The 26,261-nt window shown below is 44.7% G+C and overlaps 1 protein-coding gene across 1 annotated transcript in view; it reads right to left on the bottom strand.

Moving 5' to 3' along the window:
* Positions 1-3,065: 3,065 nt before the first annotated feature.
* Positions 3,066-26,261, bottom strand: part of CRTAC1 (cartilage acidic protein 1) — a 502,395-nt gene continuing 479,199 nt past the window's right edge. The window contains exon 14 of the mRNA XM_061556622.1: positions 3,066-5,359. Within this exon, the coding sequence (XP_061412606.1) occupies positions 5,265-5,359 (95 nt within the window). The 3' untranslated portion in view covers positions 3,066-5,264. The remainder of the gene's footprint in view (positions 5,360-26,261) is intronic.

The following is a 26,261-nucleotide window of genomic DNA, read 5'->3' on the forward strand; positions in this document are numbered from 1 at the left end:
TAAAAATAATAATAGAAATAAAATTATAAATCACGATGTTTCGGAGGCAACACAAGTCTCCGTCATCAGGTGGGACCGTCACAGCTAGATTTACTGTATCAAGTGAGGCAAAATTCCAAGAGAAAAGCTCTTAAATACAAGTTAAGGGGGGAGGAGGGGGGAGGGGCTTATCTGAATGTGGTAGCCAATGAATGGAACGTGTTGGGGGGGGGGGCTATTTTTACCTACGCGACTTTACCGAAAAAACCTAAGAGTATGCCATAGTATTGATTCCGGAGCATATTCTCTGAGGACCACAATGCACTTCTTCAGGAAACGATGGTTTTGCATGCAGAAAGGCCGTGTGGTTTTCCCAACAGCATTTATTTTTACCTCATACATTAGCAGCATGATCGTTGTTAAAAAAGGACAATTTCCCAATTGCAAGTGAATGGGATCAATGTTTCTTTTTAATAGAATGCAAAGTGCACATAGTATCATCATTAAATAACAATTAAAGTTATTCAAATTAACATTAATGTAAAAAACACGGATTGAGTGTATTGTTGATTGGTTATTCGTGAACTCTTCGTATCGCCAGTGCCTGGAAAACGTGTGCATTCTTGCAATCATTAATTTGCATCGTTATTAAATTCAGAGATGCAAAGCTGCGTATATACGCTTCTGTGATATCACTCGGTCGAGGGGGGCCGTTAGTCTCAGGGGTTGAGAAGATGGCTCAACATCGCTCGGTGACAACGGAAGCTCACGATGTGCCGTGGCATCACCACCAATGTTTGTGTCCAGGCACTCCTGAATTTCAGTGGGAGTGGTAAACGGAGAGGCGCTGACAGGTGAGAGGAAGGGCTGAGTTGTGGAATTTAGGGGGTAACGTGAGTCAACGTGGGATGTGTGAAAAGAATGGGAGAGAGAGAGAGCGGCTAAAGTTCGTGGGGAATCATAGAGCAGGAGCAGTAATACTGGACCACAAGAGTGAGGGCACGGGTTGCTTGGAAGGGCTGTAATGGGTTGGGGAGTGTGATAAGTCAGCTGTAACAGATGAAAGGAAGGTCAATGTGCATGAACTTGCGAGTGTACACAATATTCCATGTCACGTGCTTGATTAACCGCCGGTGGTGTGAGATAAACAGTGTTCTGTACGGGCCAGGCAGGAATGTGCTACAGAGTTTGTAGCAGTCGGGATTGGATAGTTTCTGCATGTTAAGGCTAATATGAGTATAATGTGCGTAAGTATAAAATTATACGTAGGCTTTCGCGACCAATATTATTCATAATCAACGTTTTTTGGTTTAGATCGCGTTATTTATAAATGTGTCGTAACCCTCCACCACCCGACACGGCCAATCAGTAAAAAGGTGTCACGTTGACAAAAGACAAATAGTTCACTGCTTTAGCCCACCGGTGTGTTGAAGCGTGAAACCACAACATTTACAGAATGGCGAATTGCCCGATGATGCTGGATGCAATTGCCAGCTAAACGTCGTACTCAAAAATTGTAAATGTTGTGGTTTCACGCTTCAACACACCGGTGGGCTAAAGCAGTGAACTATTTGTCTTTTGTCAACGTGACACTTTTTTACTGATTGGCCGTGTCGGGTGGTGGAGGGTTACGACACATTTATAAATAACGCGATCTAAACCCAAAAACGTTGATTATGAGTATAAAATTACGTTTGTAAGTTAGAGTAATTTTGGGTGTTACGATTGTCGTTTATTAATAAATAGTTACCATCATCTTCATCGCCACCATTATCTTCATCATTATCTTTTTTTTCAACATCGTTTTTAAGCAGCGCAAAAGCTGTCTTTGGGTTATTGCGACTATAATTGTGTGCTCCGGTAAAGGACACAGATCAACTATTACACGGACATGTGAGCGTGGGTGCGTGTCCACGTGTGCGAGTCGGAACAGACTGGTCAGCTCGGTCTTGTTGGTAGAGCGTGCGTGATGATGTCATGATGATGTCTTAGTTATGTCATGAGGCTCGGCTCTGTTTTTCCTCAGGCCCTCCCCCTGGTTACTCATTGGCTGCGGTAGAATGAGGCTCCAACACACTGCACGTGGTGATTCGAACCAAAACACTGGCACGTGAATTAAGCGGGAATACATTTTGTGGAATTACAAGTATGTGGCAAAAAAATACGTAAATTAGGCCTACTGTCTTTAACTTACATAATTTATATACATTCTTACATTAATGAGTGCACTATTGATCTGCTAACATTCATATTATGTATTCACAATAATGACCTATTACAGGTCTCCTTTGCATTATGCGGGTTCGGTTTGTGTAATTTTGCGTTTATGCGGCAAATCTATTTGTACCCAAAATTTGCTATGAAGTATAGTATGCGGTTTTTATTAACTCATATGCAGCTATGTGGTCGGACGTGGGACAAAATTGTGCGTGTACCGTGTGCGCTACTCGGCAGGCAGCTGTCTTCTCATGCGGTTTCGCTTTGTTCGACCTTTTTTTGGAATGCATCTACTACCGCATAAAAGGAGGGAAACCTGCACTCTTGAACTTAATACAGGTAGGAACAACAGTTACACACTGCCCACCAGGGGTTATTTGTCTGTCGTGCATAGCCCCTCCCAAACATGTATGCTCCCGGATTGGTTTAAGTGCGTCACGTGACCGCGAGCTTTTTGTCGTGCATGAATGCGCTGTCCAACCAAGTTCCTACCTGCCCACTCCGAAGGAACGTGTTAAGATTGTCTCCGACCGGGAAAATTTATTGCATGGTTGATCTGATTCAGCATCGAGCCGATATTTCACCTCCAGTGACTTTCTATTGTTTTTGGCAGACAATTGTGTCTCACCAAATATCTTTAAAAAAACATTATAGTTCTGCATTTACAATTATGTTAACATCACATATTAAGCTATATAATGTTGATACAATACTGCAAGAGATAAGTCATAAGTTAGACATACAGCAAGCTGAACTGACATTAAACTTTAAGTCAGTCACGTGGTTCATGGTTTAAAGGGTGCAGCGTCTGCTTACCGATAGGGATAAATAAGGTTTTGTTTTGTTCCATCTACAAATCAGAAAGGCAATTGTAGTTAATGTTAAACGTTTATTTTAATTAAAAACACAATCACTATACAGAAGAAAAAACAACATTAACAGCTTCAGAGGTCTTCCCCAACATCATGCAGCAAAGAGATAGGTCCATTTATGATGAAACTCAAAATGCCCCTTTGTCTTTGTTAATTAGTATGGCTATGGGTTGTATAACTGTACAACTAGACTTTAAATTTGCAGCTGAGTGAAACTAAATTGTCTTGTATACTCTTCATTTGTGTAAAACTGTCTCCATAGTTGCAAAAAAATAGTTGATGTTATCTTCATATAAGTTAATGCCAAATAACTGATTGTAAAACTATGATAGTGAATTTCAGGTCTTAAATTACTACATCATTCCCTCTTTATATGCGTAATTATTCACGAGCGTATTCATCTAGATAGATGATGCTCACTACAAGAGTCTTTTTTAACATGTACTAATTTAATGCCAGTTTTGCTTGCTGTAATAATATAAATTTAATCACTGCCACTTCATGTCACCACTTTAAATTTTAATCCAAAATGTAGGTATCATATACGTTTAAGGTTTCTTTCAAAAGTTTAACATTTAAGGTTTACATTGTAATTGTTTTGGACATTACACCGCATTGTTTACAACTGCTTTGCAGGAAAAGGGAATACACATGCACACAAAACATCATTTAGTGTGTTCAACTATCAAGGCTTCACAATGCAGTACAAAGAGTGGGCTCCAAACAGGAAATGAGACGTTATGTTACGTGTTTCAGCTTATAAAAAATATTCTGGTTTACAGAAGCATGCTTTGAATACAGAATTTGCAGGGCACGATAACAAACAAAAACTTAGCTGATACATTGAGTCAGATTTTATTTATTATTAATACAACATCTGGGAAACTCTGCAACAGGAGCGCGCGCGCACATGGGGGAATCGTCACCGCATTCACGGTGACGTCCCTTGCTTCCCATTTTGACTCGCCTTGTTATAACAAAAAAATAATTGAACAACAAATAAACAAAACTCACTTGGAACCCAATTCATGAACAGCGGCATGCCACCGGGAGAGTGGTTCATCGAGAGTTGGCAGCTGAACGTTTGTCAAACATGGGGTGAATGTGACCAATCGAGGGTGGGTAGCTAGAGGCAGAGGGAGGTTGCCATAGCTAGTTGTGGGATACAAATGGATAAGTACCGCATGTAATTAAAAGAAAATACACGAATCACTATTTTGCATGTCCAAATGTTTTGCCCATTCGGCAGATATGAATTACTAAACATACATGCAAGTGTTGATGTCACTATCATAAGCGTTGTTCACGTTGAATCACTAAAATGTAAAACGTGACCAAGAAGTTACTGAAATGTTCCCATGATAGGTGAATTCAAAGCACATTCTGTCAACACCTTGGGACAAGGAAATGTTCATCAGTGCCTCCCAGTACTATGTGTGTGCACGTGAAAGATCGGAATTTTTGTTGCGCAAAGCTTATACATTTATGCTCTGTTCAAAATCACCGTAGCCCATCCTGTCCACACTTCATACATTGTCACCTTAGTTTAGGATTGTAATATGTTTTCCACCACACTCTGTGGTTTGAGCAATGATTTATCAATCAGTGAACAGCGGTGCATCAACAAGTGGGCTTTGCAGGAGATTAATAGACATCATCCGGTAACGTGTAGAGACATGCATCCACAGTAATATCCTTGACCAGCATCAGGGAATAATGTGTCATTGAGAAAACGACAACCAAAGTTGCAAACGGAGGAACTGGGTGAAAATAACATTTGTAGAAAATGACTTAACTTCTCTTTGTCGTGCACTGCTTTGTTCTAATATTCTCTCTTTTTCAATAAAAAGATTTTAGTCCGCATGCAAAAGCTCCTATGGGATATGATACAATACTGCTTGGCTTTTGTGAAACTTATTTTCTTTTTTGAATGCAATCACCTGTTTGGAGTCACAGAATATATAGCGGAATAGCATTACCAAGTGGTATTTTAATAAAAGCCCTATGAAGGATTTATAAGATTGGGATGCCAATGTGGCTGTCATTGGTCGGCAAGAAGAAACTACTAAATTATTCCCGCTCCCTCAACCTCCAACTCCCTGCTTCATACATCCACGTGTACTCCCAAAGGGGTGTGGGGAATGTGCTCTGGAGTTCCCGAGCTAACACCCGACTCCAGGGTACACCACTAGCCTGCTATGTGCTGAGTGTCAGCAGAAAGCCAAGGATTAGCAGGAGGCGTTGGCAGGACAGAAAGGGAGCCCGGTTGCCGGGGAGGTCCTCCAGTGCAGCTGTCCACAGCAGAACAAGGAGGCAAGCAGGGAAGGAAGAAGAAAAGGACAGAAATATGGGGGGAGGGCAGAGGTGGAAGGACAGGGTAGGTGAATAGGGAAGACATTTGGACACAATTAATCATAATCATCGGAAATGCAACAGTGAGCTACACAGAGCCAACCGATAAACATGGGTATTCAATAGAAATCCCGCGCGGTCACCGCCAAGCTGGCGACCGGGCAACTTCTTAATAAGGCCACCAAAGCGGCCATTTTGCCGAGAGTTCTTGTGCAAAATAGTTTGTCACGTTCATATTTGTCTGGGACGGTAATGAATAGCCAGCGCTGTAGGATGCACTCCCGCTAAGGTAGACTAGACAAGGTCAGTCGGGGGGTGTGCCCAATGAGAGTTTGCACCCACAATAAGATTCACATGCGCAGCCCACGCCTCGCCCTGCCAATACAGTAAGTTCTGACAGCCCCGAGTGGGAAGAAAAATAGTTGGGCGTGTCGGCGAGACGTGTATGGGCTATGTGCACGACACGACTGCCTCATGCACATAACTAAACCCCCGTGGCACTGCACAAACCGTGCAAGCACAATGCAGCCAAGGGGTCAGAGAGGTAAAACACCTGCAGGTTTTGTCTCTTTTACCGCGTCACCCGCGTAAGGAGTGTCCGTCCTGCCCGCTGTGTGATTGGCAGGCGCTGATAAGTGTCACTGATAAACGAGTCGTCGGACGGATTTCTCGGCAGAGATGTGACTGTGATTGTCCTCTGTGATGGTACTGCACCCAAAGTCATTCGCCTAAGTTACAGTAAGCGACGATTTATATTGGCGTAAACATTTTATTTTGGCTTGTCATTGCAGATTATATCAAAGTATTATGTATACGTGGATAACTTTGGAATTTATTGCAAATATTTATTTAGGATAACGCAGGGCTTCGGCTACACATTGTAATCTTAATTTGATATCATTCACACCTGGGCATGGACTGAGTTCTCAAAGAAAGAGTATCTTTTCAATTCTACACAGACCATAGCTGGACAAGCAACCTGCAATTACTTGAGCTGCAAAAAACATCAATCAGCATAGCAGATGACATCTGCAACACTAAAACCTACAGACATTTCAATCATCACCAGCATCGTGACCTTCATAACGAGGTGGGGATTCATAAGACAATAAGCCTCTTGGGTAAGTGAAGTAAAATATTATTCAGTGCACTAAAAACAAACTGCAACCATTAAACTAGTTATGAATTATGAAGCAGGAAAACATCCCCGTGCTGTGCTCGCCATGAGGATTGTTTGACCATACTTCACCACTCTGGTCACAGGGGGTTCAGATATCAACACTGATATTAGCCGTGCCCTGGCATTGAACACAGGCCACCTTGTTCGTAGCAGAACCAAGAATATAAAGATGCAGTATTTAAACAAATATCCACATGATATCAACAAAGACAAGCCCACGCATATTGCTCATGCCACCACGAAAAATTTCCAACACATGACATGTTATATTAGCAAGCATGAGAAGCAATCAAGCTAGGTTGTTTGTATAATAATCACCCCGAGCCAGTATTATTCAATTCACGATTTAATGCTTGCAACCACCTAGTAACTTCAGCAAAGAAATAAAAAAAAGAAATAGTAAATTGTAATATCTGCTGTTCAAAATATACTGCGCAGGCATCATTTTCAGAATAATTTCCAGGTTGTGGTTTGCTGATATGATAACCGAGAGTCATCAGTTTGAAAATTACCCACAAATAGACCGAATGAAAAATAATAATATAACTCTCCATTGTAACGAGAGATCCAAGTTTTCATTGCAAAGGAGGTCATGCGTCTTCATGAGTTTTCACCTGATTAAAGGACGTTACACATAATGTATATTGTGGTGCAGTGGTTTTAGCAATGCATTATGAATCCAGTGACAATGGTTCCATTTCCGGCCAAGACGAACAAAATCGTGATGATCAGCGTGGTGAAGTATGACCAAACAACTCCAATAATCAACACAAGTGTGATGGGATCTTCAAACAGTAGTGGATTAACAAAGGGATGCACATTATTATTTGTACAATGAGATATCGCTTGCAATTAATTGTTTATAGATTATGCAATATGTAGCTATTTAAATATAATCTTTGTGCGTACAAAAATATCTTAGCCATATATCACTCGACATTTTACAAATGAATCTCTGAAAAATCTGTTCGAGATGCGTATATTATATATGTTGCGTCGGTGTCAGGCATTGTACAGTGGAACCTCGGTATACGTCGTTAATTCGTTCCAGAAGGTAGAACTTATACTGAAAATGACATATACCAAACGATTTTTTCCCATAAGAAATAAAGGGAAAATAAATAATCCGTTCCAGAGGAAAATAAATGATATTTTATATGGCATATTATACATTAATGGGGTTGTATAAAATAATTTAGACACTAATTACAAAAATTCATACAGAAGCCACGTGACCGCGCTGCTGCCAGCTGCGCTGGTCACGTGGCGTGCCTCAACCCCGCACGTGGCGCGTGCCTCGAACTGGGGCTCCACCCTCCATGGGGGCAGCCCCCGACGCCCCCCGCCCCTCTCCCCCACGCCCCCCGCCTCTCTCCCCCACGTCACTCGCCCCTCTCCCCCACGTCCCCCGCCCCTCTCCCCCACATCCCCCGCCCCTCTCCCCCATGCCACCCCGCCCCTCTCACTTTGTTTCAGTCGTGAACGGGGCATACGCGGGTACTGTACGCGGTGACTCATCCCGGCCCATACAAGTTCTAGCAAAGGCGTCGTATCCCAAGCAAGACGTCGTATCAGAAAACATTTTTATCTCGAAAAAACACGACGTATACCAAATTCGACGTATTCCAAACGGTCGTATACCGAGGTTTCACTGTATATAGCATTGTTATGCACACTTACCTGTAGTAGCACACATGTGTCCATAGGGGGTGGTAACCCGGGATAGGCAGGATGAGCTGGGCCGTTGGGACTCTCGGCTCTCCCAACCCCAAGAGAGGGGTTGGGGAAGATATTCCAGAGCCCCCGAGAGAGTTACAGAAGGGGGGCGTGGCAAGGGGCGGAGAGACTTGGCCATGGGTATAAAAGCCAGACCTCTGGACGAGTCCGGCAGTCTTGGTCAAGCTGAAGAAAGAAGACCAGCTAGGCAAGGACCCTGGGAACCCCCCGGACCCGACGTCCTTCTAAGGGTCGGGACCGAGTGGGCCAGTGGTCGGGACCCGAGGACCTTGGCTGTGTCGGGTCAGATATCCTTTCCCTAGGTCCCCTTGGCCGGAGGAACGTGAGTGTAGTCCGAGTGGTTAGGACACACTAACCCATAGGCTATACCTCATTGGGTATCGGTTAGAGGGGCCGCTACCCCTCTGTGTTAGGGACCCGTGTATCCTGCAGTTGTATTGAATAAACGTGTGCCTCAAGTGCTTCGTATCCAGTCTCCCTGGAAACCACTACATGTGTAGAGGAGTAGTCTGATGACGTCATATCATGGGTGCTGTAAGGGGACACCTTTGGGAAAAGGGGCGGGTCCGAGTGAAGGGAAGGAGCCGCCCAAGAGGTAATTAAGGGGGACCCCGTGACGAAGGCGGGGTCGTTGTGGGAGCCCGGAGTGTGGATCGGCTGCAGGAGGTCTCTCCCGCTCGTGACCAAACGGTGTTGGCTGAACCCATATCCGGGGTCGACGAGTGGGAGAGCCGAAGAGATAGCTGAGAGTAGGGCTCCAAAAAGTCTGTGAGAATCGGCTGAAAGTGAGTGGCGTCCTTCTCTCCTCGGCCGGACAGTGTTGGATGAACCCCCGTCCCGGCCCGAGTGAGAGAGCCCAAGGGATAGCCGAGGTTAGGACGAGTAGAGCTCAGGGGCCCGTGGGAAGGACCGAGTATAGAGAACACCTATCCCTGGTGTGAGCCTGAGTGTTTAAACAGTGTTAATAAACGGCGAAAGCCCTTACAAGAAGTTCCGTCTCCGCGTGGTTCTACGATGCCACAACTGGTGCCAGAAGTGACTGCAAATCTTCGTCGCCATGTCAAAGTCGGCTACGAAGCATAAGAACCCACCTGTTGCGAGATTGGACGATGAAGACAGTACGGAAGAGGTCCCTGCAATGTCCCCAGAGTCCGGGGCCCCAGAGATGCGCCCCGTGGAGCCCGGCCAACCCGTGCAGGAGGTGGTGGCCGCGGTTTGCCACTCACCACCGTAGGAGAGCTGGCGACTCCTGACCAGCCAGTTCGGCCAGCTGCTGCAGTTAGCTGCACGTCTCGTCTCCATGATGTCGGAGGTGGGAGCTTAGCCGTGTGCGCCCGTCACTTTTTTGCAGCGAGATCAGGCGCTTCCCGCCGTTTCTCCTCCTGCCACGTTTGAATTTGGCGCCGTTTTCTCAATGGACGTGACGCAGCAATCGGCCGCCATCTTGCCCCCGGGTGCGCCGCAGTAACCGGGCGCCATTTTGAATGCGACGCAGCAATCGGGCGCCATTTTCTCCCAAAATGCGACACAGCAACCTGGCACCATTTTGAATGCAAAGCAACTATCAGGCGCCATTTTCTCCCAAGATGTGACACAGCAACCGGGTGCCATTGCCTCTGCTGCAGCGATGCCGCCGTGTGCATCCTCGGGAGTGCCCATGCCAGTCTTCAGCTCCGGCTCTTTCAAACTTCGTCGCCTGCTGCCTGTTCATGCATTCATCGCAGCTGGCAGAGACTGGACGTCCTTTCAAGGCTGGTTCGATGCGGCTTACACCTCGGTCTGTTGGCCAATGGACGAGGCCCTCAAGGTACTCCCGACGGCATAAGATGATTCCCTAGCCGCATTTAATTAAATTCCGCCTGCGGACAAAATGACGCTCACAATGGCGTATGCCCAAATGGCTGCTATTTTTGAGCCGCCCTCCAGCGCACGCCAGAAGTTCTTGCTGCGGAAGCGAGGGGAGGCCGAGACGCCTCTCACCTTCTGCAGCTCCTTGTTGCTGCTGGGTCGGGCGGCCTACCCCAATATGGATTGTGCGGCGCTCGACTCATTGGCTTTGGAGCGTTTGCTCTCCCTCGCGTGGGAGCTCGGTGTAGTTTTGGCTATAGCGAAGGAGGCAGACATCTCTTCCCTTAAAGTGGCGCAGGGGATCCAAGCATACCTCTGCCTGCGCCAGTGGTCTGGTGTGGCAGCGTGTGCAGGGGACCCGGGTCCAGCGAAGGCTGGCACGCTGCAGGACGAGAATCATCTCGCCACCTTCGCTGTACGTGATCAACGCAGGAGAGGTGCCAGGGGCCGCCGGCCGGAGCAGCGATGGCGAGCGAGGACTTCTCTCTCGCAGGGGTTGGCGTCCACCATCTGCTTCCACTGTGACTAGCCTGGCCACATTGCGATGGGCTGCTGCAATGCTCCTCAGGCCTTCGGTGGGACCTCGTCTCCCTCTGCCTCCACATCGGCATCGTCATCTGGGCCTCAGGCAAGTCGTGGCGCATCAGCCACTCGGCTGCTCCTCCCATCTCACACATCTAGCAGGGATAGGGTTCATGATCATCAGGGCACCACAAAAGTTCTGAAACGCTTGATGTTCACTCGCTATCGGTCTCCGGGTGGCCTAAGTGGGTCTATCAATGGGCTGCGCTTGCGCATCGGGTTGTGGTGGCCGCAGCGGGTTCCTCCATGGTCGCTGGTTATGTCCAATGGGTGGAAGTCAGAATTTTGGTGGACATGGGTGCGTCAGCCACCATTATATAGGAATGCATTTTCAGGTTGTTTCCACACAGCGTTGGTCGATTGAGGCCTGTACAAGGGGTTTGCGTTTCCGCAAATGGAGGTAGTTGAGGTATATTGGGTCACATTGTTGTCTCCATTAGAATTGGTGATATTGAATTGGAAGGCCCCGTCTTAGTCTCAAAGGCGTTTGCAGTGCCATGCCTTTTGGGCACAGATTTTTTGGCCAAAATGCCCATGAAAATATTGATCGACCAGGATTGTGTGGAGATGCCATCGGGCCATCGCTTGAACTTTTTACGTTCCCTCACCTTGTTGACTCCTCTTGCTGCCAGCGTACGAGCTTTGGCTAGCGATTCCATGAACATTCCACCTGGGTCCCAAATATTGAAACCCCTGAGGTTAAGCAAACCCCTGAAATTCCATACGCCAGAGGCGGGCGTCCTCTTAACTCCCTCTAACTACTTTTCGCGGACATCCTGTTTGGTGGGTGCCCTGACGGTCGTGTCGAAAGACCAGGAGTCCTTTATACTAAACGCGGGTCCTTCGCATGTAATTGTTCCGGCCGGCACCGTTTTGGCGCACGCGACCCCAGCTCTCCCACCGGACAACGCCATGCCAGTTGAGAGGGTTGTGGCTAGGTCTCCCTCGGGAGGAATTGTCTCACTTGCAGATGGAGGACACCTCTCTGCTAAAGCTGCAACGCCGTGTTAAGTCGAACGGTCGTTTTTCCTCTCCGTTAAATGGCCCGGCTATTGCCCTGCATGACCGCCTACTTATGTGCTGGGACACGGAGCTGGAGAGGTATTGTGTGGTGCCCACTGTCCTACGAGGGAAACTGACTTGTGCAGTTCACGAGAAGTTGATGCACCTTGGGTTCCACAAGACCTTGTTAACCCTTAAGCGGGATTATTACTGGCCGGGCGTGGAAAGGGACATGGCACTACTTGTGAGTGGCTGCCACGATTGTGCATGGCAGATGGCCCTGGTTGTGCGTGTTCGGCCCCTGCTACAGTCCATCCAGGTTTCCCGTGTGAATGAACTTGTGGCCCTCGACATTTTGGGCCCATTTCATACCTCCCAACGGGGCCACAAGTATATTTTGGTCGGGGTCGAATACCTCACACGTTGGCCCATGGCGTAGCCCTCGTCTATCACCGATGCCTTTTTTCATGGGTATATTTAAGATAAGAGTGCCCCTGAGCAACTGTTAACCGATCAGGGTCGGACATTTTCTTCCTGGTTGCTCAAGGAGGTTTGTGACCTCCTCGGCACCAAGAAAATCCGGACCGTGCCCTACCACCCTCAAACCGACGGGATAGTGGAGCGGTTGAATCGCACCCTCACATCCATGCTGTGCCACCACGTGACCGTGTCTCAGTCGGACTGGGACCTGTTTATTCCAGGTGTCCTTGCCGCGTACAGATTGGCCCCTCACTCCTCAACAGGGTTTTCACCCTTTAACCTAATGTACGGGAGGGAACCAGAGCCCCCGATGCACATGCAAATGGAACCAGGGCCGTCTAAAAAGGGATCCGCTGTACCCGCTTCGATGAAGGTCACGCTCGACAGGCTGCGTGAAGCATGACAAGCAGCCGTGGACAATTCGGCCAGCCGACAAGCGGCTAACGAACGCTCACAAAAGCATCAGGGTTCTGGGCTTCCATGGGTGAAACGGGAGAAGGCGTGGCTACATTGCCCCCAGGTGCCCATTGGGATGTCCCCAAAATTACATCGCCCTTGGCAGGGTCCCGTTGAGGTCATGGAGGTCCGCCGGCCACCTCCCCTATTTTCTTGACGGGGGGGGGGGGGGGTGATGTAGAGGAGTGGGGTGATGTAGAGGAGTAGTGTGATGACGTCATGTCATGGGTGCTGTAAGGGGACAACTTCGGGAACGGGCAGGTCCGAGTGAAGGGAAGGAGCCGCCCAAGGGGTAATTAAGGGGGACCCCATGACGAAGGCGGGGTCGTTGTGGGAGCCCGGAGTGTGGATCGGCTGCAGGAGGTCTCTCCCGCTCGTGATCGGATGGTGTTGGCTGAACCCCCATCCGGAGTCGACGAGTGGGAGAGTCGAAGAAATAGCCGAGAGTAGGGCTCCAAGAAGTCTGTGAGAATCGGCTGAGAGTGAGTGGCATCCTCTCCTCGGCCGGGCGGTGTTGGATGAACAATCAGTCCCGCCCCGAGTGAGAGAGGCCAAGGAATAGCCGAGGTTAGGACGAGTAGAGCTCGGGGGCCCATGGGAAGGACCGAGTATAGAGAACACTTACCCCTGGTGTGAGCCTGAGTGTTTAAACAGTGTTAATAAACGGCTAAAGCCCTTACAAGAACTTCCGTCTCCACGTGGTTCTACGACGCAACATATGTAAACATTTAATTTATATATATTATTACTATGCCACTCCTCATTTTATTGTTGCTATATCATAAATAAAAATGACAGCATATTCTGAAAAAAAATTCTTACAATAAAAGATCAGCATTCAGTGACATAAATGTCCTTTTTTTTGGTCTGCTGCATATTACGCTTTAATTAAGTGCTGCTGCAAATGGGAATCAACTTACCCATACCCTACCACACACTGCAAATGTGTACTTGTTCCTGACATGTTTTCTGCGACGGAGAGCTAAAATATTTCGTGAAGGCTGCTCAGCCTAAGTGTAGGTTGGGAAACGTGCCAGCACAATGACAGTGAAAGGTACAAAATATAATATTAGCAAATGCTAAAATTAAATTCCATAAAACGTTGGAATTTTTCAAACGTGATAAACAATTCTACTTGCATATGATCAAGTATTTCTGCGGTAAAGCAAGATGTTTCCTTTCAGCTTCCTTAAAAATGAATACCATGTCTGTATTTAAAAAAAAATTATATAACATTCTTGGAAGTAATACAAAAGCTTTGTGTTTCATGTTTTTACAAGCTCAAAATGTCAGGAGTGATTGAAAAGGTTGTGACCTACCATAAAAAAGCAGTACTACAGCTAAATGTATACGTTCCATTAAGAATGTCAGTTTAAAAATTTCCAAATATTAAAGTCATTGATCAGCTGTCAATTTTACAGGTATTTAATGTAACCTTGTGCATTAACTTGGACTAGCAGTGAAAAAAAATCGAACAACCGATACAATCCAAAATGTATCTTCAACATTTTGATCCAGAAGCTCAAGTATAGAGGATTCCATTGAACGACAATGGGGATCACCGGGACAACTTTGTAAGTCTATAAGTTATACAATATTTAAAATGTTAATATATTATCCAACAATAAAGTAAATGTGATGCCTTATTCTTGTGATGCCATCTTTACAATACAGAATGAAAACTGACATCTAAAGTGCATTAAAGATCTAGAAACTCACTGTCACTAGCATTACATTTGCTAAATTATGTAAAATAAATCTGAAAAGGATACAACTTCCATGTAAGCTGAGTGTTATTCCAAACACCAGTTCACACACCCTCATCCAAGGCTCTTGCACGTGGGGAATGTAAATGTGAATTTGAAATGAACTAAAACGACAACTCTGACCCCATGCGCGGTATTGCTCCCATGATAGGTTCGTCGTGTACCCTGAGCCATGGCACCCTCGTGTGAGAGTGCTTCTATGTCCAATCTGTTTCTATTCTGTTTTTATTTTCCGAGGTTAATGCCCGCTGAGCTATGTAGCTCTTTTTCAGGAGCCACCTGGCCACAAATGAAAGCTCAACAAAGTGGCTTTATCACGTAGAAATGTATAGCAGCAGTCTAAATACTCTACACGCACGTTTTTAAAAGTGGAGCGAAAACCCGAAGGACCTGCATATTCCCATGAGTTAATCAGTGAGCTAACGAGGCAAAACAAAATCTGCCTCTCCGTAACTTCACACAGCCGGACAATAGGTTTTCACCTCCTGGTGTGATGTCATACCATGAGTACTCGGAAACCGATCAGCCCTTGTGAGACGGCACGCTCTGATTGACTGGAGGATGACCGATGACCAAACCGAGCGTGGCGGCACCGCTCACCCCCATTATTGGTGATGATGCCGAGATGAGTTTAAAACGTATTAACGCAAGCCTGTTATCAGTATGTGTCGCAATTGGTATTCGTAACGTTTTACACGAATGCAGTTTTGTGTCTACGGCATGCGGAGTTGGTGGTTTGCTGGTTGTGTTTGTATTACGCGCGAATTTCCACTTCTGTGGCCTTACAGACGCAGATATACTTTTTTTACTAGAATGTCCCACTGGATTTTTGCCGACGGGAAAATGTTTAATCGTTTCCATAGGCCACGATTCCATGTCTCTACTGCACCAATTCAAATCTGTAAATGACTAACGAGAAAACTCATCACTACAGAATAATGAGTGCAGGCTCGAAACAAAAAATTGCTACAATAACACATAGTTTTATCTTTGCGTTGGTGGTCTAAACGAAAAAAAAATGGCCAAACATTCAGTTATTTTGAGCTGGTAGTCTGGACAATGCTGAGAGTCATTGCACATGCAATGCACACTATACTTGATATAACAATATGAGGACTTCTTAACGTGTAATCTATTTAAGGGGCAGCGGTTGGTTAACAGTGCTAAGAGCCAGACCCCACGTAAGTTCGACAATTCTAAAAGTCTCTTGATGTAACACAAGCGACCGAGTGACATTTAAACGGATCCTGGGCCTAACCCTTCACCACTGAAGTCTGTTCATACACTCCCTCCACCCCCGATGACCTCCGGCACACCGTGGGGAGCTCTCTGTGCAGCAGTAGATTGACAAATGGCCATGAATGATAATATAATTTGTCTTGTACCATATTGGAGTAGAAACTGCAGTACGTCTGCTAATCAGGTCATCAAGGTTGTATGTTAACATCCGTGTATTGTTCTCTTTGTGCATTCAAGGTACAGTTTGTACCTGTTACGCGATTATATGAATTATCTGCATGAACCAGGCTCGCGGTGGTTTGTGTTATTTTGTGTTTATCTATACGGACAGCAGGTGTGGCCAGGTAAGGATAACTAATACTGGATTCTAGTAAATGAACCAAACGGACTGGCTGTGTGTAATGGGATTCTAGTATTTAACACGGTGGGTGAAGACTCAACACACCTTATGTCTGCTAATAATATGGCATTTCACTTCACATCAAGCTGAAATAATTAGTGTGAAAATATTTGCTTATGTTAATGTAGCTTAAGCACTAAGATGCTCCAAGTTGTTAAATAAAGAGTACATTACATTCACTAACACAGCCACCGTTAGCTGTGCTAGAAAATGGCGGCTTGCCATCCTTTTCCACCTCCATGTGGGGTGGCTCTTTTCTAGCTCTCTTCGAGCTTACATTTACAAGGATCTCTAAACGTTTGTAAACAGCTCTTTGATTGGGCCAGACCTATTGCCGGGTACTGATACCTCTCCTACATTAACATTAGCTGCCCCACCCATCTCTAAACCTTCATAAATAGCCTGCCTCAGCAGCTTTCCCCCTCTTTTTTACCTGATGACGATTGCTTGTGTTTTGATCTAAACGTCGTGATATTGTTATTATTTATATTTTTCTTATTTTTTCTATTTACGTGGCTTTACCGAAAAACCCAAAGAATAGTACATCATCTGTTATATAAAACCTTCAGAAATTGTCTAGAGACACGTAGTACACAATCTGAATATTTAGCAAGTTGATACTCAACCGATAAAACAGGATTGCCCTGTTTAGTGAAGACCATTGAGTATGCACAGCCAACATGGGTACCAATTTTAAACGTTCATAGCTGGAACCTTGCAATTTAACAACAGGCTTTTGCATGAATAAAAAAAATACACTGCAAGTCTGTGGGAACTGGTGATGTAATAAAACATTTGTATACTAAAGAGTTTCGGATTATCTGGAGTTGATGGTATTCATGACACAATCTGCCACTCATTACATAGTAATTGGATGCATCAGCTGGCGTTAGAATGGAATAAATACCACCCAAGGGATCTCGTTTATTTGAAAACATATTAAAGCATTTTGTTTTATTTTTTATTGTTCTCATTTGCGATGCAGTGTTATCCTTAAACTGAGAATTGCATGAAAAATTAAGCAGGTGCACCCGCAGAGATAGACAATGCTGTGTACAGGGTTATGTTGTGTCATTTGACCACCGGCGATTTGTATTTATTATATACTTTGTGCCGCACAATTCTAGACAGCGTACTCAATACTGCTTTTGATATGGTTATTTAAAATACATTCTAAACAACGGGGCTCCTTAATTTCATGTTTGACCAATATGATACAGGTTAAGCAAAATATATGAATAATGTATGTTACATTGACATTGCATCAGTGTATTCCACCGAATATACATGTTACATTGCATCAATGTAACTCACATATTGGGTAGAATAAACTGTGGTCCCTGGCTGATATGTGCATTTTATTTTTATTTATGGGCCATTTATTCCTAATTTTCACTGGCGGAGCCAGCTGGGGGCACGTGCATTTTCCGACCCCCACTGCCACTGTGTAGCATATTATGATGTGCCAGGGACTCTATGAGATGATAGGACAATAGTCTGAGTCCATAATTAGCAATAAGTAACGGCAAAGCAGTTATACGTGACTCAGAATTGTGTGCAGTTGCGAATAACAGTACATGACTTCCCTGTAGGCATACCTTCAGCGAGCGCGATGCTGATCACACACGGTTCGAATTCGACCCTCGATCGATGGCTGCGCCATCGCCGCACACGCGTCGAATAAAAAGCAAGGAACAAGTCCTTACTTACTAACAACTCCTATCATTTTTCATTGCTGGAGGGGTTGCCACCCCCTACCTGAAAATCCCTTCTCCGCCATTGCTAATTGTCATGGATTAGAACGGGTCATAGAAGGTGTGAAATGTTTCCTATTTATATCAGTGGAGTCAACGGCCAACGTGATTTTGATCAATCATTTGGGGATAATAATCAATAATCTAATTAATACCGGACACGATTTTATGCAGTTTGTATGTTTTCCCCCTGATCTGCATGGGTTTCCCGTGGGTTTTCTGGTTTCCTCCCATAGCTAAAGAGATATAATAATAATAATGCAACTTGTATTGGCCAAAACATCCCAATGGTACAGGTCACCTGCGGATCACTCATTGGGATTACACGCAGCAATGTCGCCCCCCCCCCCCTACTGTGAAAACTTTGCAGGGTCCTCCTGCAAGAGAGAACCTTGAGCGATACCTTTTTGGGTAAACAAGCGCAAGAGTTAACACAGTCCCGACAAGACCGTTCCAATGCATCCACGATGCTGTGGACAAACCAGAGATGATGAGAGGCACCATAGTATTCATATGCACTCGTGGAGAACTACGAGTGAGATTTGAAACAGTTGGCATTAAAATTATCCTATTGTCTGCGCTTTCCCGTGGACTTTGAGAGTTTCACACACCAGCATTTGCTTGGCACAAAACGAATAACTTTTACACAAAAAGGGTGGTGGTGGGTTAACGACACATTATATTTACGAGATCTAACCAAACAATATTTATTACGAAAAAGGAGCAGTCAGGTATAGATGTGAAAGGAAAAAAAATATATATTTTATTGTCCAATAACAAGTATCATCGGTCAATGTACGCGTTTACATTGCTCATTGGAATCCAAAACCACAGTAATCTTGTTCTCTAATATTTAATAAAGAGTTCTGCTATGCACGAGTGATGCTGCCACGGTGCAATAGTCTGCATACCGAATGTGCGATTCACTGGTCGCCGAATCGATCTCCCGGCGTGGAGGTTGAAACTAACTGTGCGAGTTTCTTTTTGCACCCCCCCTCCCCCACCGCTTCCATCCACCCGACAGCATAAATGGGTACGCCATGGTCAATCAATCGGCAGGTCACATCACAGATGTCCAGTAGGGGCGGGTGAGAACGGTACAACAAACAATACAAAAACACGACAGGAGGGCAAAGTATAGCAAAGATAAGAAAATCACGTAAAGAAAGTCCCATTTAAACTCAGCCATTTTATTCAATCAGGTAAAGCCCACTGAGCTATATAGCTCTTTTTCAACGAAGTGGCTTATGAAGTGCAAATGTATAGCAGTCAAATGATCTAAATGCATGTTTACAATTGTGGAGAGAAAATCCGGAGGACCCGGAGAAAAAAATCCACGCGACCACGAGGAGAAAGATATACAAACTTAAAATATACAGCACGCGTCAGGGTCGGGATCGAACCCCCGACTACTTGCATACCAGGCGAGGAAGATAACATCTCGCCACCAAAGAGCAGAGTGTGGGTACTCCAACCTCTTCCAATACGTCCAGCCAGTCTGGAGGCGAAGGTACTCTCCAGAGCTCCCTGCAGTGGAGGCCACTTCCACCAACAGTGGCACGAGAAAGCAATCGCGGTGCTGCGCCTTTAACCCTTACCCCATTGCACACTACTGAAGTGTCCATATCGAGCTCAGTGATTTCACCAATGCAGGCGGACGGCGAAAGTTAAGGCACCAATTCCGCGCAGATCCGACGCAAGACGCAGGTCTCACGACGTCACCCAACGACAATGGGGGAGTTAATAACTCGGGCTGCGCGTTCACCCCCGCGTGAGAGTCAAGCCACATCCAATTTTGCGTGACAAAAAAATATAGAATTGGATGTTGTGATTAGACCAGCCACAGAATGAGATACAATTTATATTTGGACAACTGCGGAACATCCGATTGGACCGCATCTAATGAAATGATTACATTCGGGTCACGTTCGCTTATTTTCAATCGTTAAATACTTGTTAACTATGAAACTATCACCGTTCTATTAGGACCACTATAGTTTAGTGGGTTAGGACTATTCATAGTGTCTACCCACTGCTGGATGAAGACCTCTGAATGCCACGCATCATACCAAACAGATCTGTGAAGCCACTATCCATCTCACTCTTGCACATGAGCTGATCCCATTGCTCCATCTCCATTGTGGTCATTCTCTCGGGCACGTTCCCTCTTGTTTTGTGATTCTGCCATCAGTCTTTGTCCATCGACCATCATCCTCCTCCTTTTTCCTCTCGATGTGGACTGCCCATGCCCACCTACTATCATCAACAGTCACAACTTGACGTTTCTCGTTTGCATTGTCACCTGATCAGTACGTTCCCTCATCCTGTCGCTCAGCCTGAAACCAAGCATTCAACATTTCATGCCACTTTTCACAGTTTTAAGTTTTGGTTTCTAATTTATTTGTCAGTGTCCAATGTTTCTGACCCGTATTTCTTGATGCATAACATGTGTTTATTGTAAACGTTCTTATTCTGGCAAAGCGGTATATGTTGTTTATCAAAACCATTTTTTCTTCCAAAATCACTTCAACCTGGCTCTTATTTACCTCTTTATTCAGGATATTTATCTCAATATACCTCCAATAGATGGCTTAGGTATACATATCCTTTTGTAAACTTGTTGTCCATTGATTGTTTATGCTGACATTTATCTTGGGGCCGGGTTAGCGAGAGGGCAGTTACACTTCAATATTTCCAGAGAGAGATGGTGAAACTAATTTAATGCGAAAGCAAGGCAAGTTTACGTAAAAAAATTCGAGTTCAAGAGGTCGTAGAATATAGACTTAGGATAAGCAACAGATTCAAATCCCTAGAGAAACCAAATTAATGAATGGATGTCAACATGAAAAATAATGCAATAACTCGCATTGTTAAGGACAGTGCACTGAGCTGGGAGCAGAGTAAATACGCAAATATAAAATAAGCTAACTGCACAAAGTATCATGAAAACAATGTTGAAAAGTACAAGGATAAAAATGGCAACTAAAAGACAGAACACAGAGAACTCGGTCAAAAACACTTACAAGAAGAACGAGAATATGTTGAGGGTACACAACACAACGGTGATTAAAGATGTCACATTAAACAATGGGAGCCTAAACACATAATAAAGGGCACTGATTGGTGAGTCAAAAGTCAAATGGTAGCTCTTAGAGAGCAAAATGGAATCATAATGCGTGGTGGAGACAGACTCATAAAACTAGCGTAGGAATGTTATGCGGAACTTAAGCGCGATATAACAAAATCATACCACAGGAGAAAAAATCACCTCTTCGATGAGGGTGATCGTGTAGCAAATGTTACGATTCCCTTTGAAGTATGAAAATGGTAAGCATCTGCAGCAGATGGAATGACTACAGACATCATTAAAGAAGTGAGACCAGCTGCTGGAAGACCAAACTAGCAGACCAATTTACTGAATATGCATGCATACATTGTACATCTAAACTGCGGAATGATGCTTCAATCATTATTCTGCTCAAAGAGGGAGAATACATACTTGAAGTAAGACAAACAAATGATCCTCCTTATAACTCGTGTATAACTCATAACTTGTCTACGAGTATCATAGGAAGTCAAACAATGGACATGTTAGAGGACAATCAGCCATATGGGCAAGCTAGATTTAGGAAATATTTTTGCTACCTTTGACCACTTGAAAACTATCACTCAGGTACAAAAGAAACAGAAAATGAAATTCATATGAAATTCCATTATGCCTGGCTATTATAGATGATGAAAAGGCATTTGATTCATTATAAATCGTTTACAAAAGCCAAGGCCTAAATAAAATAGAGAAACAATGAACATCCATTTCCAATGAAGGAACTTCTCCAATGGGGTTGCACATAGACCACAAAAGTATACAAATGAGGAAGCTTTTAAGAAATATACTTAAGCAAACAAAAGTAAATGGTTATTGTTGAACACTGCAATATTGCTTGATATGGTATGAATAAGACGTTAAATATCGTATTGCCTTATCCTAGTTGATTCAACTGCCCACCAGACCCCAATACAATTTCTTTAGGATCATATTTGGGTTTGAAGAGAACCGATGTCATTGAGTCCAACAGACTGGCACTATACATACCCACTAATTCACATTTTAAAAACATACCCATTGAACTGCTGAGTGCCTGGGTAGCAAGGCTGGATTATGGACCGGGCCAGTGGGGTCAGTGCCCCGGGGCCTCAGACTGCCAGGGGACCTCCAAGCCTCAGGCCGCATGCGGTGCGTGGCCCAAGACTTCCGAAGGAAGTTGAACACCAGGGCCCTCAGTGCTCACAGCGCAAGCTGACCACTAGGCCTCTGGGTGCTTATTGTGTGAGCTAACCACTAGGGGCCCCAGACTCCTGAGTGCTTACAATGTGAGGCCCCCCAGGCCCCTTGGTGTTTAAAATGTGAGCTCACCACTAGGGCCCCCCAGACCCCTCAGTGCTTATAATGTGAGGGCCCCCCAGACCCCTTGATGTTTAAAATGTGAGCTGACCACTACTGCCCCCGAGATCCCTCGGCGCTTACAATGTGAGGGCCCCCAGACCCTTTGTATTTAAAACGTAAGCTGACCACTAGGGCCCCTGGGCCCCTCAATGCTTACAGTGTGAGAGTCCCTGGGCCCCTCCACCCATAAAGCATGAGCTGACCACTAGGGCCCACGGGCCCCGCAGCACTTACAATGTGAGTCCCCTCGGTGCTTAAAGCGTGAGCTGACCACTAGGGCCTCCGGGCCCCTGGGTGCTTACAGTGTGAGTTGACCACTCGGACCCCCAGGCCCCTCGGTGCATACATCGAGCGTAACACCTGGGGCCCCTTGGTACATACAGTGCATGCTTAAAACGAGAGCCTTTCGTAGAGTACAGTGCTTCTGTACAACTGAGCCACTGGCTGGCTCGCTACAAAATGCTGTGACATGATACAATATTCACCAACAAGTCAGTTCATTCTGCATAACAGGACAGTTTAAAGGGCGTCATATTATGGCAAGCCGTTCGTTATTTGACTTACCGTAACTTGCTATCCCTTCATAATCATGCCCGATGATGCTGGATGCAATTACCAGCGAAACGTCGTACTCAAATTGTAAATGTTGTGGCTTCAACACACCGGTGGGCTAAAGCAGTGAACTATTTGTCTTTTGTCAACGTGACACTTTTTTTACTGATTGGCCGTGTCGGGTGGTGGAGGGTTACGACACATTTATAAATAACGCGATCTAAACCCAAAAACGTTGATTTTGAATAACATTGGTCGCGAAAGCCTACGTGTTAAACTTGCTATCCCTTTATTTTAGCTAGCTGCACATTTTCCCTAACTAGCTGCCCACGTGATTCTGCTTGTTAACAGAAATTACTTAGCTCGCTGCCATTTGTGCCAGCTGGCTGCCCTTACAACCAAACTAGCTGCACTAAGAAGTCAGCTAGTGAGATCGAGGGCTCGTCGTTTGTTGAGAGCTTAGTTAGTCGTTGACAAATACATTATTAGAATTACACCGCGGTTTTGTGTAACATAAAAAATATGCCAAAATCTATTTTGTCATACACTAACGCATATATGAGACCCAATCCATACTTAAAGATTAAGGAAAACCCCATTCATTTTTTCCATATAACCTCTGTTAATAGATCCACAGAAATAGATCATGCTAACGTTGAAATGAAAATTGTCAACAGCTCTTACGAGGTCTTTTTTTACCCTCCCCATCGATGGCGTGTGGCCTATGTGCATAGTCTCCACCATGTAATTTCACTGACTTATCAAAAACCTTTGTTGGTTGTTCATCCAAAAAAAGTTATCTTTTTAATTTCAAGCAACATAATCCTCTCTGTGTCAGGCAGGTATATAATACATTTCTTGATAGGAAAAAGCCACAAACAGATGCCTGTTTTTTTGCTTGGTACGCCACAGTAATATAGAGAATTTTTTAATCTTTTTATGAAACAACAGCCTTTTAAAATATGATTTGGGTCCTTCGTTAAAGCCACGTCGATAGGAAAAATAAAGGCTATTTCAACAATCCCTCCTAAGGGCAATTTTCTAACAGCCTTTTTAAAGGGTTAGGGTTATTTTATTTTATATGCTTATCTATTTTTTCTTTTACAGTGAGGGAAAAAAGTATTTGATCCCCCTGCTGATTTTGTACGTTTGCCTACTGAAAAAGAAATGATCAGTCTATAATTTTAATGGTAGGTTTATTTGAACAGTGAGAGACAAAATAACAACAACAACATCCAGGAAAACGCATGTCAAAAATGTTATAAATTGATTTGCATTTTAATGAGGGAAATAAGTATTTGACTCCCTCTCAATCAGAAATATTTCTGGCTCCCATGTGTCTTTTGTACAGGCAACGAGCTGAGATTAGGAGCACACTCTTAAAGGGAGTGCTCCTAATCTCAGCTTGTTACCTGTATAAAAGACACCTGGTCACAGAAGAAATCAATCAATCAGATTCCAAACTCTCCACCATGGCCAAGACCAAAGAGCTCTCTAAGGATGTCAGGGACAAGATTGTAGACCTACACAAGGCTGGAATGGGCTACAAGACCATCGCCAAGCAGCTTAGTGAGAAGGTGACAACAGTTGGTGCGATTATTCGCAAATGGAAGAAACACAAAAGAACTGTCAATCTCCCTCGGCCTGGGGCTCCATGCAAGATCTCACCTCGTGGAGTTGCAATGATCATGAGAACGGTGAGGAATCAGCCCAGAACTACACGGGAGGATCTTGTCAATCATCTCAAGGCAGCTGGGACCATAGTCACCAAGAAAACAATTGGTAACACACTACGCCATGAAGGACTGAAATCCCACAGCGCCCACATGATCCCCCTGCTCAAGAAAGCACATACATGCCCGTATGAAGTTTGCCAATGAACATCTGAATGATTCAGAGGACAACTGGGTGAAAGTGTTGTGGTCAGATGAGACCAAAATGGAGCTCTTTGGCATCAACTAAACTCGCCGTGTTTGGAGGAGGAATGCTGCCTATGACCCCAAGAACACCATCCCCACCGTCAAACATGGAGGTGGAAACATTATGCTTTGGGGGTGTTTTTCTGCTAAGGGGACAGGACAACTTTACCGCATCAAAGAGATGATGGACGGGGCCATGTACCGTCAAATCTTGGGTGAGAACCTCCTTCCCTCAGCCAGGGCATTGAAAATGGGTCGTGGATGGGTATTCCAGCATGACAATGACCCAAAACACACGGCCAAGGCAACAAAGGAGTGGCTCAAGAAGAAGCACATTAAGGTCTGGAGTGGCCTAGCTAGTCTCCAGACATTAATCCCATAGAAAATCTGTGGAGGGAGCTGAAGGTTCGAGTTGCCAAACGTCAGCCTCGAAACCTTAATGACTTGGAGAAAATCTGCAAAGAGGAGTGGGACAAAATCCCTCCTGAGATGTGTGCAAACCTGGTGGCCAACTACAAGAAACGTCTGACCTCTGTGATTGCCAACAAGGGTTTTGCCACAAAGTACTAAGTCATGTTTTGCAGAGGGGTCAAATACTTATTTCCCTCATTAAAATGCAAATCAATTTATAACATTTTTGACATGCGTTTTTCTGGATTTTATGTTGTTATTCTGTCTCTCACTGTTCAAATAAATCTACCATTAAAATTATAGATTGATCATTTCTTTGTCAGTGGGCAAGCGTACAAAATCAGCAGGGGATCAAATACTTTTTTCCCTGACTGTATCTACTCAAAGCTGCCTTTAGGTACAAGTAGACTATAAATTACTACCACTTGATTGTATTTTCCAACAACAGTATTTGAATGGTGTTGTCATTATTAATATATATTAATGTAATTATTATTGAGATATGCTATAAACAGGACCCTGCGGGGTGGGCTGGTAGGAACGAATAACCAAAGAATATAAACATAATGTATTATTTCACTTGTTTAGCCAGGAAAGCCCCACTGATAGTAATAATGATGAAAGCAGCACTATTGTCAGCTGTGAGGAAGGAACTAGCACTAGTTGAGTTTCCAGTAATGTTCTCATTCCTCCAGAGCCATCCTTTGAAGGCGAACCCTCAACAGCTAATGGTATACAAGAACCATCATACTTAGTTTGGAGCTTTCGTGACTGCAGGAATTACTCTTTAATTTATTTTAATTTATTATTTTATCTTTATACGTGACTTTACCGAAAGAACCAAAGAGTAAGAACCATCATTTCCACCTCACCCTCAACAGGTTGTGTGTACTGTTTTGCATGCAAATTGTTCTCCAGCAAGCTCGGTGGCTTTAGTCAGGGGTTTAGTGACTAGACACTCTGAAAGAATAGGGGAACACGAAAAGAGTGTAGAACACAGGTCATGCATGCTTGCCTTGCACCAGCGGACAAAGGGCGGTGCTATAGATGCAGATCTCATGCAGCTACTTA

Source organism: Lethenteron reissneri, chromosome 22 (genome assembly GCF_015708825.2).
Source record: "Lethenteron reissneri isolate LAM-NWPU_2019-01 chromosome 22, ASM1570882v1, whole genome shotgun sequence".
NCBI classification, from domain to species: Eukaryota; Metazoa; Chordata; class Hyperoartia; order Petromyzontiformes; family Petromyzontidae; genus Lethenteron; species Lethenteron reissneri.